At 37.1% G+C, this 13,330-nt stretch overlaps 1 protein-coding gene across 1 annotated transcript in view; it reads right to left on the reverse strand.

Moving 5' to 3' along the window:
- Window positions 1-13,330, reverse strand: part of JAKMIP1 (janus kinase and microtubule interacting protein 1) — a 131,962-nt gene that overhangs the window by 60,442 nt on the left and 58,190 nt on the right. The window contains exons 5-9 of the mRNA XM_026122004.2: window positions 8,193-8,402; window positions 7,304-7,423; window positions 4,818-4,964; window positions 4,029-4,169; window positions 661-720 (exon numbers count right to left, since the gene is read on the reverse strand). Coding sequence (XP_025977789.1) covers window positions 661-720; window positions 4,029-4,169; window positions 4,818-4,964; window positions 7,304-7,423; window positions 8,193-8,402 — 678 coding nt within the window. The remainder of the gene's footprint in view (window positions 1-660; window positions 721-4,028; window positions 4,170-4,817; window positions 4,965-7,303; window positions 7,424-8,192; window positions 8,403-13,330) is intronic.

Consider the following 13,330-nt stretch of genomic DNA (forward strand, 5'->3'; position numbering starts at 1 on the left):
CGAAAAAGCATAAATCTTTCAGAATATAGATATTATGAAACACCAAGTAATAAAAAAGCACCACCTGGAGGTCATCAGGAGTATAGAAGGCAAAACACATTCACAGCAAGGGTCACTTCCATTCAGCACAGAATGTACCTTAAGCTACCATATACTTGATAATATTCTCTCCACTCTGAAACAAAACTGTTCCTTTTCTAACTTTTAAATTTTCTCTCGTACTTCACACTCTAAGAGCAAAACAGTTACTAGAGCAAAGTGGCTAGAATCCACTTTACTACATATATATCATATACAATGAATGTTTCAATACCCTAGTGTGAGTTCAAGTTTTCAGTTATGATTAAGCAGTAACTTTGTGCAAGTACTTTAAAGGACTGTTTCAAGTCATTATATCATTTAGGCCTCAAGTCACTTGAATATTTAAGCCACAATGGCTAAAAATGTAATTAGGTTTAAAAATAATAATGATAGTAAAAAAACCTTTTGTGTGCGGTACAAAACTTGCAGGTCCTAAATGTTAATAAACACTCAGTAGACACAACGGAAGACTGATAAGAAATGTTACCATTAATTTATGTACACTTCTAATTTCAGGCAATATTTGAAAAAGCCCTTTTCACAACAATCAAAATGCATGGAAACCAAAGACTGACTCACCTTTGGAGGTTTGAGGCTTTTCCTCTTCTGCTTTTTAGACCGTATCAACCGTTCCCTTTCCTAGAAGGAAAGGGAACATTTTGGTTTGGGTTTCTTTTAAAACATATATTTAGATATGCGTAACACAAAGAAATATCATTAAAGTTTTCTTAAAGCCTAAGGTAAAACTAATACAAATAGAACATTTTTATCCTTTGAAATAACACCATGTTGGCATAACACCATGGTATACTGCAGTATATCCCTTTAGCAAACAAACATTCAGACACATACTTTACAAACTTGTTGGAAGCTGGCAAGAACAGGCTTTGTTAAATATTGGGCACAGATTTCTGCCAGTTCTTTCGCTTCTTCTACTGAGAAGCTCACTATGGAAACAGAGTTAATGTTCCCACTCCAGTGGCCATCCAGTCTGAAGAAGCAGGCAGGTAGCCAAAACCATGTCCAGCTTCACTGATTGTAAGGCAATATATTGGGTATACTTTGATTATGCATATGCACATATGGTGTTACATGCGACTTATCCTTCCTTCTTGGGCAAAAGTCTCAAATCCGAAGTCACTTTCACATCCAGTGAACTCACGCTTATGTTTAAGTTAGTAGGTCAAGTGCAATGTAGACTGTTTGAGATCACACTTATCCAATTTAGTCTGTCTTTTCTAATGCAGCCTTAGAAAAAGATCACAATTATATCATAATACTAGAGTGTTATAACTGGAAAATGCAGGGTTTATGAACAATCAGCCCAAGAATACTGTCTTGAATTCCAACAGCGGAGAGGAGAGAAGTTTACAGATGGTAAGAAATGAAAAGGAAAAGAAAAGCAAGAAAAGACAGGTCATCTGTCTCCCTGTCTTTTTCCTGATTCTTTTGTTAGCTCTGCATCTTTGTTTGAAACACCTCTATTTTCAAAAGAACGATAGAAATTTTCTAGTTGCAACTGCTTCTCTGGCAGTTACTGCTCACTGCATGGTGTTATTCTTTACCCTGCTGGAATTTTCAGTTCAGAGCTATTTGTTATACATTCAGCTCAGAAACTCAGTAAATCAGGAGCTCCCCATGGAATTACAATAAAGCAATTCATCTCTATCAGCACGTTGTTCCAGAAAAGAGGTTTTTTGAAAATACAAAATAGCTCAGAAAAGCACAATAGTTTACATAGCAATCTTTAATACATGCCATTTTCAAAATAAGGTACTGACTACCAAGCTGGAATGGAGCAGACATTTCTTGTTGCACAAGAATAGAATGCAATAAGCTAAAGGTGATACAAAACAGTGGAATTTTAGACAGTGTAGCAAAATCCCTCCTCAGGGACCTAGTTAAAGCACAGTCCCTCCTTTAACCTAGCTCTCCTGCATCCTAAGCAAATGTCCAAATTGGGGAAACTAGCTAGTCTTCTCATTTGCTCTTTCCTTTCCTCTTCCTCCAATGTAGAATGCACAACACTTTCAAAATCTCCCATTCCTTCCTTTTCCTAACCTTGCTTGTAAGAAGACTTCTTAATTTATTATCTGCGTCAATAGAACATTAAGCTACTGGAACAATATTAATGTCAAGTAAAAACAAATTCCTGCATCATTAGCATCTTTTGCAAGCACCTGAGTTTATTTGGACAGTTTTTTCTTTCAAGAACTGACCAGGAAAGTGCTGTTGTGGGAGAACTGAAGTTGATACAGCCTCAACGGCACCAAGGATATCCTACAAACTAAAAAAATACAAATAAAAACCTAAAATTCAGACAAACCTATTGCCTAATGCTGATTCTTATTTCTGTGCATCACATTGGTCTCAGCTGTAGGTAAGCTGATGACTTCTGTATTAATAAGGTTTGTGACATGTAGGCATTATTTATTTATGATATATTTTTATTCTCTACAGATGTGATTTGAGTCAGAAGAGAGTTAAGAAGCACCACGGAAGTGCAAAGAGTCTCGCTGCATTCACATCAAAGGCCAAGCATTTAACATTTTAACCTTTTTCTGCCAATGAAAAAGTATCTTTACATAAGAAATAAAGCAAAAAAACAAAACCACATTTTAAAAAGCTTGTTTCTTTTAGTTTCAGATTAAACATGGCTATATACAAGTTGACCTAAGTTAGGACACAACATATTTCCTCAGATTACTGGCTGAGACAGTAAAAGAAAAGCCCTCAAAAGATTCCTTTCATACCACTGAAGTGAGGTTATATATGCCATATATTGGGAATTTAATGTTACGTCATAGTCCCTGTTTGTACGGTAGTACCTGGAAGGTAAAGCATTGTTCTGTGAATCAGACCTTATATGATAGTAGCTGAGTAATATCCTACTCCCTGTAATACCCTAACACTGGAAAGTGCACAGAGACATATATCTTTGGCACTGATTACAGAGAGAAATCCTGGGTCAAAATCTCAAAGTAACTGCCAAGAACAGAGACAATGCTCCAGAAAGAATGATAATACATTTTGGGTTTTTTGTATTTTTGTATCTTCCATTTTTATCTTCAGTGTTCTAACCAATAGCTTAATCTTTCGTTTGTTTGTTTTTTGACAGAATGATCTTAAAATAGTTTCATTGTTATGTAGCATTCAGTCTAAAAATTTGCACGCAGTGCCACTTGAAAACGCTCTAGAATAGTCTGCCTTAGTTTCAGATGCTGGTCCAGAAGGGCATGGCTCTCCCACAGATGCAATGTCATTTCTGCCAGCACCAGAAGGATGTACCCTACAGTGTCCAAAATGCCACTAGGCACCTCTTTGGCAACTACAGTGATTCCTGATCATCTGATCAACAGTGCAAACACTATGCCCATCATCTTAAGTAGTCTTCACAGTCAACAGAGGGAAGCAGCTGTGCAATTCTTCTAATCCTAAACCAGACTGCTACCATTGGTTAGATGAACCACACCACAAGAATGCATATTTCCCCCCATTTGCTATAAAGACAGTAGTGTTGCCAGCTAAGAGATGCTTACAATTAGATGAAATGAATTCCAATCTGCATGTTTTTTTTTCTTTGAGGAGAACTTCTAATCAGGGGAGTGGTTGGGTCTACATCCAACATGTTTCAGTCATCAAGATGGGGATTGTGTCTTTTCCTCCAAGCTTTTCAGTTGTGGACAGTCAATTTTGTAAGGGATATGGATAGATTGATGCGCCTCTTTTCACAAGCAGCATGCGATAGGGAAATATTTTACAATGCAGATATCCATACAGATGCCAAAGAAACTCATTCACTACAACTGAAACAACAAGAACCTTTCAATTGCTGAAGAATTATTTCTATATCACTACTACAACTTAAGTTAAATATTGCTCTCAAATCTTTAATTTGCCTATAGATGTGTGTGCACGCACTTGTTACCAGACATATGAAATATTACCACTGTGAGATCGTCAATAACATGCTGCTGTTCTTTGATTTGCAGCCTGAGGAATTCAATTTCTTGTTCTTCTCGTGTGCTGCTAAGATCATTCAAAGACGTGTGCCTCTTCAACACTGGTTGTGCAGATAACTTCTCTTTCTACAAAAAGTAAAATAAAATTATTAAACACAAATAATGCTTTAAAATGACTTGCCATAATACCAGTACATCTATGCAATATGCTAATCAAGAATTCTTCAGATTCATCAGTGCCACCACAACATTAGGCCTCTTTTCCACCAACCTAACATTATAAAATCTGTATGCATTCATGTCATTATCTCACAGAAGATATTTTAAAACAGAATTTGAGAACACAGTCTGGGACAATACTAAACTGGTGGACAAGTGAACTAAGTGATCTAATGTAGTAGGGCCTTTGGCACATGTATTCAAATTGAGTTTTGACTTATATTCAGAAAAGCAGCATTTAACTAAGGCTGGTTTTTAGTCCTATATTTTTATAACCCCCAAATACATTTTCTCTATCTGTGATCCTTTTCCTTAATCAGTGTGAACTGATACAACACAAAACACACAGAAGATAAGCCACTCTGAATTTAGAATATGATACAGTTGTATTTGTCTGAATTTGACAGTGATACCACCCCACAGCTCACACGCTGAAAAGTCTGTATCATCTATATTGAAATGTATGTATATAGTAAGAGCCTTGCAAGCACTTACAGCTCAATGGTACTGTGGGCAATGTGTTCTTATAAAGAGACCTCAGAGACAGTTACTTACCAATTCTACATTTTCCCTTGACAGATTTTTTATTTTTTCTTCCATTCTCTGGATACATTGCAACATATCATCATTTTTTTTGCTCATCCTCTTATTTTTTTCTACCAAAGGCTTCAGCTGACTTTCTGTCTCCCGAGAACGTTTCAGCTGCAAATGCAAGAAACAAATTTAGCTGTACTGTGGGTCATAGTGGCCTGAAAGAAGAAATACATGGGTTTTCCCTTGCCTTTTTCCATCATTCAGAAAGTTTACTTCTTCCATTAAATGGCATCTGATATAGACTACTGCTAAACTAATAACTACAGGAGTTCAAACCAGCAGACACAGGGTTTTTGTACAGTCTTCAAAAATACTCAAACTGGTCACTGGATTTTGCTCTTCAAAACACTTATAATGATCTATGAAAGTGTCCTCTTGATAAACTAATCTTGTTGTAGATATGCTTCCTGGGAACAGGATAGTCACCTTTCTTCCTTTTAGCTATCTCCTCGTAGAAGAACAGTGTTCTTCCAATACTTAAAAAAGAAAAAACAAAACACTAAACCTAATATGTAATTAGAACAATGAGAGAGTTAGCCAGAGGGCACAGATTCAATCTCAGCATTCTGCTGACATTTTCAAGCTGCTCAATTTTGTTCCTGTGGTTTTATGATGTTAGACAATTATGTGAAGCAAATCACTGCCCTTTCTCCCATTTGTGGGTATTCAATATTTCACTCTATCTCATTAATGCTTGAGCTATTTTGAATGAAAAAGAATAAAATAAAATAAACATGCTATTTTTTTCCCAAAAGATTTTCCAATTTACTGAGTTTTAACTGGAAATGAGAAGAGAGAATCTTCTTCCTGAGCTATTTTCACTCTGTAGATGGTTCTCTGTTTCATTCTCAGAAGAAAATCATTTTTCACAGCGCTTAATCACAGAAGCATACTGGTATTATTGGTTTTATCTACCTGTCTCCCAAAATGACAAAACTTCCTTCATATCTTTTCCAAAATATATTTTGATGCCTTCAAGTCAAGCATCCAGAACATCTGGCTGCCCTCCATTGGGAGGGACACTGAAGGATTGATGTTACAGTACTTTAGCATTCTTCAGGGATATACTGAATGACTTACGTCATAACCACAGAAAGGATTAGGAGGCTGAATTATCTTGTCTTTATACAAAGGAATCTTGAAAGAAAAGAAGATGTTCTTGAGAGTACAGAGTAGAGAAAAGCAACAGTACCAGTAAAAGTGAAAAAGACACTCAGTATCTATGTGAAGTAGTAAAAATAGCTAACTATATCCAAGCTAAAATGCATGTTCCTCTTACCCCAATAAACTTAAATAATTAATGAGGAATCAATTTTGTCATATAGAAGGCCAGTTAAGACAACAGGAAATTAAAGAGGAAAAGTTTAAAAAAAATAAATAAAAAATAAAATAAAAAAAATAAAAAAGACAGACAGACAGACATGATTTTGTTCTCAGATTGCCTGATTTGACTCTAGTACTGTCCAATCAACTTCACTAATCACAATTCAGACAATTTTTGGACAAAAAATTTCAAAAACTATCTCTTTTGATTATCAGCTCAAGATGTCACAACTAAATTAAGTCTTTGTACCATACAGCAAAGCCTTCCAATCTCAAAATGAAAGGCTAGATCTGACAAAGCAAGTAGGAAGATGTGAATGCTTCCATCAATCTATACAACTGAAATATTGCACCTATGCCTTCCCTTCTGCCTTCACCGTATCTAATAGCATTATTTTAGAATCAAATATATAGGTTGCATGATGGAAAAATTCCATCTAATTAGAATGAATAAGCCTTTGCAAAGTAGGGCATTATAAGAGGAGATGTTTAAAAAATTCTCATTGTTAGAACTCATCTCCCATTTCAGTCAATGGGAATTCTACCACTGACCTCAGTAGAAGCAATTAAGTAGCTATGCAGGCTAATAAAATTCATTCTTAAAATTCTTGTCATATCCTTCTTTCTGTAAGTTACTATCACTCTCCTAGGATAATTTCACCTACTTAAGAGATTCCCCTTGAGATAGGGGGTGGCAGATTTTTCATCTCCAGCACAAGAAAGCTTTTTAACTCCTAGTTAGCATAAGCATGTCACAAAACTAATGTCAAATTTCACTATTTCAAAGATTAATACAGTAAATTAAGTGCAGAGATTATGCATGTCTTATACAACATCATTACACTGTGCTGCAGGCAAGATACTAGTCAATTTGATATCTCTTTTGATGACCCCAGAACAAGTTTATACAGTTACATTTCTCTGGAACAAGAGAGATTCCATCCATGCTTCTTATGATCACAAAGTGAATTTCTATAGTAAAATTCTTTATCCTTAGGAGTAACTGATTGTGGCCCACCAGGACTAATTTGTAAATTATTTATAACACTGACTTTCCAACATTAAATCTTTTACCATAAAGATGCCCTTCCAGTCACCATCTGTTTTATTGCTAATTAATTTACCAGCTCATTTCTTTCATCTGCTAAAAGAGTATTTCTGTCTTCCAGCTTCCTTATTACAGCATTCAGTTCAGCGATTTTTAACTGAAATCTCCGCATATCTCGTTCATCCAAATGCTGCTCCTTTAAATCACAAACATACAAATACATAAAATTATCTTTAAAAACATTTTAATATTCAGAAATGTAATACCATGGTTTAGAAGGTGGATTGTGTGGATCTAAAATAGGTTCTTAAATCAAAGACTGGAAAACTTATCTTAATTAACTGAAACACTAAACAGAAATATCCTGTGAAAGAGCTACATGATGTCTTATATGAAAAGTGTCTCCTTGCCAAACATACATGAAGGTTTAACAACTTTAAAAAAAAAAAAGTTTGATATAAATAATATTTCACTTATTACTAGTAACTTTGCACCAGCTTTCTCACTCTCAACCAGAATGAATCTAGTGCATAGCACATAGATTAAAATCACATGGCACCATTTTTCTTGAAAAGTACAGTTTGGTACCAGTTCAAGCATGTGCCATTGTTTGAAATAATTCCTCAAGTTATAAAATAAATAACTGTATGGATGGCATTAATGTTCTTTTATAAATGACAAACAAGGAAAAGTCCTTTTTAATAATAAAAAAAAAAAGCAAGCTCAGGGCTGAATCTCACGATGTAAATTCTACAAGTCCTGTACGCAAACATTTTAAAACAGTCTTTAAAATTCCTGAAGTCCAAGGAGCTTCTAAATCATCAGCAAAACTGCACAACGCAGTACAGGGCCATTTATCATGAATTAGTCCTTCTAGTACTTGAAATGTAACCACAAAACCAAAGTGAATACACAGGCAGCAACGGCCACATGGCGAACACTTGAAGAAAAATTAGTTTTCTTACCGGGCTTCCCATCAGCTCAGAGATGTCCCCCACGCCTGCTGGCAGCTCCCTCTTCGGGCTGCTGTGGTACCGTTCTGCCTCCTTCACCTGGACCAGCTGCTCGTCCAAGGCCTCTTTCTGAAGCAGCAGCTTTTGTGTGTGGCCTGCCTGGACGCCAAGGTCTTTTTCCAGAGCCAGAATCACTCTGTCTTTGCCTTTTATCTCATCCATCTGGAAAGACATGAAGCAAGAAAGAAGTTGCTACAACATCTCCAAGTGTTTGCAGCATGCATACCCACAAATTTGCAGAAACAAAGTTGTGTTTCTCTCAGAAGTATATCAGCAGCCCAGCTGTGGTCGCTAAAAAGAAGTTAGAAGCCTCTGAAGCCTTTTCCCCTCCCCTTGGAAAAGTTTCAGCCTTCACCTGATCATTAGAGTTTGCTCAGCGACATCTCAATTCAAGACACAAACAAAAATAGATCTGAACATAGACTGAAACAGAATATATAGCAACTAAAATCATACCCTTATCTGAGGACGTACACGCTTCTGTGAGCAGAAGAAAAATCTCCCTTCACTATTTTGCAGAGGAGAAACACAACACAAGACAGATATATCATTTAAAACCCACCTAAGCTTTGTTTTGAGGCTTCGGCAGTACACATTAGCCCCATGCTGACTCCCTCTTTATCAGGGAATTTCACACATGGTGAATCTCTTCACAGACCTTTTTAACACACAGAGACATGTTTCAATTTAAATTCCTAAACATACCTAAGTATTTTACGTGTCTTTGCTATAAGATTCAAATGTGGACTAGTCTTTGTAAAACAGAAGGAAAAAAAGAAAATGCACCCAGAGACTTGGAATAAATGGTCAGAAGAAATAGTTCTTAAACACCAGCTGTGGTTACCAAACTGTGCTCTTCCTACATCTCAACACCAAATAAAGCATGCTGCTAGCAGTGATCTACCGCAGCGCTCTCCGAGTTTGTCCCTCACATCAGTGTTAAATTCCCTCGGGTACTATTCCAAATGCTAGAGGAGGTGACAATCTGCAGAAACACATTTCTTAACAAGAACGTTAACCATTAACAATATATTTATTGAAACTGTGCTGTAGCTCCTTCAGCTTACCGAATCATTTTCTCAACCAGCATAAACCCATGCAATCAGTCTTACTTGAAAAAAAAATTAACAAAATCATGAAGTTATTAAATCATATGCATATTGTAGATTTTTTTTAAAAAAAAAAACCCTGTTCCTGTAGAATTCCTGCTTTTTTACATCAAGGACTTAAAAAAGAAGGAAAAGTCAAAAGCCCACTTTTGACTTACAGTTAATCTGTGCAGTCCGATTTGACATGATGCTTAATCACATGATCAGAAACAGCTCGTTTCTTCGTAAACTTACTCTTTTCACAGCCTACAAAGCCTCTGAATTTAGCTCGTGTGAAGAATCTGAACGGTAGGAGATGGCCTGACTAAACCAAGTCAGTCATGATCCAAGCTAGAAATGACAGACTTGAAGGGAATAAACTGGTTTAGACTACTTTTAAGTTACAATTATTGGTTCTGATGCAGACTTCTTGCCTGATTTGGGGAGTTCTCTGGGTCTCAATTATTTATCCAGTAAATCGGTATATTAATTTCCAGTAGATTAATTCAGATTTGTGCGACTTTCAAGTATGCCAGAATGACTTCCAGGAGAAGAATGCAGCTTTCCTTAATGGAAGAATCTGCAGAGAGACTGTGCACTGAACAGCAATGACAAAAATTAAGCAGCTGTCTCATTCACTGCATGCTATCTGTCATGCACACTGATCTCTCAGGGATCCTTTGGGGGGAAAAAATATGGTCATGTAACTAAATACTGTGAGCAAAGTTTGGCTTTCAATTACACAGGTGTTCATACTGAAATAAATGGAACAGCACCCATGTAACTGAGAGCGGGATTTGGCCTTGCAATACATACACTTAACAAGGAAGAACTAGGGTTACATAGGTGGCCTTGATTTTAGATACCCAATTTGTACTAAATTTCATATTTTTCATATTCTTGCAGTTTAAACGTTCAACGGAATGGCATAGGGGTATAAGCTGGAAGGAAAAAGAAAGCCACAATTGCAGCCTGGACTGCTGCTTGTGGATCTGCAGCAGAAGACATCTTTTGAAATAGATGGGATCAGTGGAAACGTGCCTATGTCTCCCCAGTCATGTACACTTCCACAGATCAAAGCACACAAGCCCACCCCCCCCCCGCCCCAAAGAGCATGCCTTAGGGGGGCGGGGGGAAGGGGAGTGGTAGGAGAAGGCAAGAAAGAAGTCAGAATTCCCCTCTGCTTTTTACTACCTTTTTTCTACTTTAAAGACTACATATGGTGAAATTTTCAGGGGAAAAAAAATCGTGTTTCGGTTAAGTAGAAAAACTTTGGGACAGTGATAAGAATTGAAACAGCAATATAATAGCAATGAGCAGGCACTCTTGTTTTAAGGCTTATATTTCACATTACAGGCACACACTGGAGAATCTCTTACTCATAGAAAGACATGCGTGCACAAGCATACACACACACACACACAGAGCACTGCAATAACAGCTTGTTTCATTAGCAGCACAAAATAGCAGAAAGAGGAATTATTAAGTAATTTTGCTCAACTAATTTGATATAAATTAATAAAGGTGAATAGACTGGCAGCAATAATGTATCTACCTGAAATTCTGTTTTCAAAGCTGAGGGTCACAATACAATTCCCCTGTCCTCAAGGAGACAGTTTCATCTTCCATTTCTCCAATGTAACTAAATCAACTCAGTCAATGCCTCACTTTTCTTAAACTTTCTCCAACCCCTCACCCAAAGCTTTACTGTTTTTCTTCTGACTTGCACAGTATAAAGCAAACACATCCATCTTCGCCACCTGCTTTCTTGACAGAGACTACAAACTACACCAGAGAGGAAGAAATGGAAGAGAAAAATTTAACAGAGACACAGCATCCCTTGGTTCCACGTGGGTCGCATGTCAGATCAAGGGGCAGGCAGGCAAAGCAAGAGAAGGTGGAGACTAGGGGAAGGAGAGAGGTGACATATTTAAACTGAACATAAGCAAACAGAGCAGAGAAGAAAGGTCAACCACTCTCAAAAGACTTGAGCTTAACTCAGTGTACGTTCTGACTGCAGTATGGAGCGCGCGCACCACCACCATGCCACTGCTGCACCACTGGAGGACTACTCTTTTCTTGGAGATGTCTTGCCAGGTTTGGTCACGCAAAGCAAAAAGGTTGGCATCATAGAACAAAACGGCCTTATGCAATTAGACTGTGTACTATAGGATTTATTTTATTGAGGAGAAGAGTATCTTCCATTAGGGAAATGGAAATCAAAGTGGATTAACCTTAGTTCCCCGCTGGTTACTGTTTTGATCAAATACGTGTTGCAGCAGTAAGAGTGCCATAGCCATGACGGTCTATGGATCCCAGAGAAGCATGGTCTGAAACAGAAGCAATGTATTTCATTAGACTAAGTGACATAGCTTGAAGGAAAAAAAAAACAAAAACAAAAACAAAACAAAATAAAAAACCACCAAGCACCAAGCTTTCAGGTACAAAAGCCCTTCAGAAGATTAAGAAGTTGTATGTTTAAAAGCCGGTCAACTTTTCCCACATATATAAACTTGCTTTCCCATAACTGTTCTGGTCTAATAATATATATGTATACACATTGGTATTAAGTGAAGTAACAATTATTTCCCTTCCCCACATGACATCTCAAGTTTAAGTGTTTAACCCTTTATTCTATTACTGCAGTGTTCATTCACCAGAAAGGATGCAGAATTTGCCACATTAAAATGAATAGCATTACTTGCTTTATGTCTTTTTTTTTTTTTTTTTTTTTTTTTTTTTTTTTTGTTAATATCACCAGAGAACCATCCCCAAAGTGCTCATCACTTACAGATACAAAAAGGTTATCACCTTTAATTCTGTTCTCTCACAGGTCTGATTTCATTATGTATAAAAATGCTTTCTGCTATCACCTTTAAAACCCATACACACAGCTAGACTTTTCATCCATGTTCTTGCATCATGTTCCAGTCATTGGAACATTCTCCTTTCTGACCTTAACAAATGCAGTCCTGCCTGTTCGCATCCATTCAGAAGGCTGCTGTTAGTGATGCTCTTTTCAATCACAAAAATACTGTTTCTTCATTCTCTAAACTGATTTTCTTTTCATTACATTAAAGAAATAATTCATTCTCACTTTCAAGGATGTTCGCAGCCTAGCCACCATCCATTTATCCTTTATCTATTACTAGGGTTCCATTTCCAATCCTCATTACCAACTCATCATATTTTTGGTCAAGCATTTTCATGCTTTCTCTCATACTGCTCTTCTTGCTTGACAGAACTGTAAACAAATACCCATCTGGTTACCTGACCAACCTTCCTCAAACCCTTCTTAAATCTCTCCTTTTCCTTGACACCTCTAAAATGCAAAAGGAAACCATTAAAAAGACTGTCAATACTTAACAGTAATAAGCTGCTGAGATCATAGTCTATTCTTTGGTTATCTAACAGTATATCTAAGTTAACATATCCCTGAGAACCTAAAGCATGGGGAAGCACATGGCAGAGAGACAGGAATTTCTCTACATCAAGCAGTGCAGATACGGCAAGGGCAGCACTGACTTGAAGCTAGTAAACCCAGATGGATCAGTTCTCACCTGATTCATGATCTGATTCTGAGCAAGTAGGTGCCTTTCCACTATGTTCCTCAGCCCCTCATGGTGCACGCCGCAAGGTGCAGGACCTGCTGCACCAGGCGCCTAGAGGAGGTTTCTGCATCTGTGGCACAATTAATTCACAACTGAAATAAGCGACGCATTGTAACTGAAAGCTGACTGTACTGATCTTACACTAGTGCTTTCTTGTATTCCTCCATGTACCACTATTCATTTGTTACCTCTCACTGAGGTCCAAATGGTAGAGACAATCTTTTCATCCAAAATATTTAGTACAATGAGATCCTATTCCATGAATCCAGGTCTTGGGCTCACAGATGCTATGTTAAAACAAATATACCAACCTAGAAATTCCTTCCACCTGACTGTTTTGGTCTCAGACTTCTTCCCAGCTTAAAACAAATTTATCTCTTTTTTCAGCTAC

The sequence above is a fragment of the Dromaius novaehollandiae genome, chromosome 4, assembly GCF_036370855.1.
Source record: "Dromaius novaehollandiae isolate bDroNov1 chromosome 4, bDroNov1.hap1, whole genome shotgun sequence".
Lineage (NCBI taxonomy): Eukaryota > Metazoa > Chordata > Aves > Casuariiformes > Dromaiidae > Dromaius > Dromaius novaehollandiae.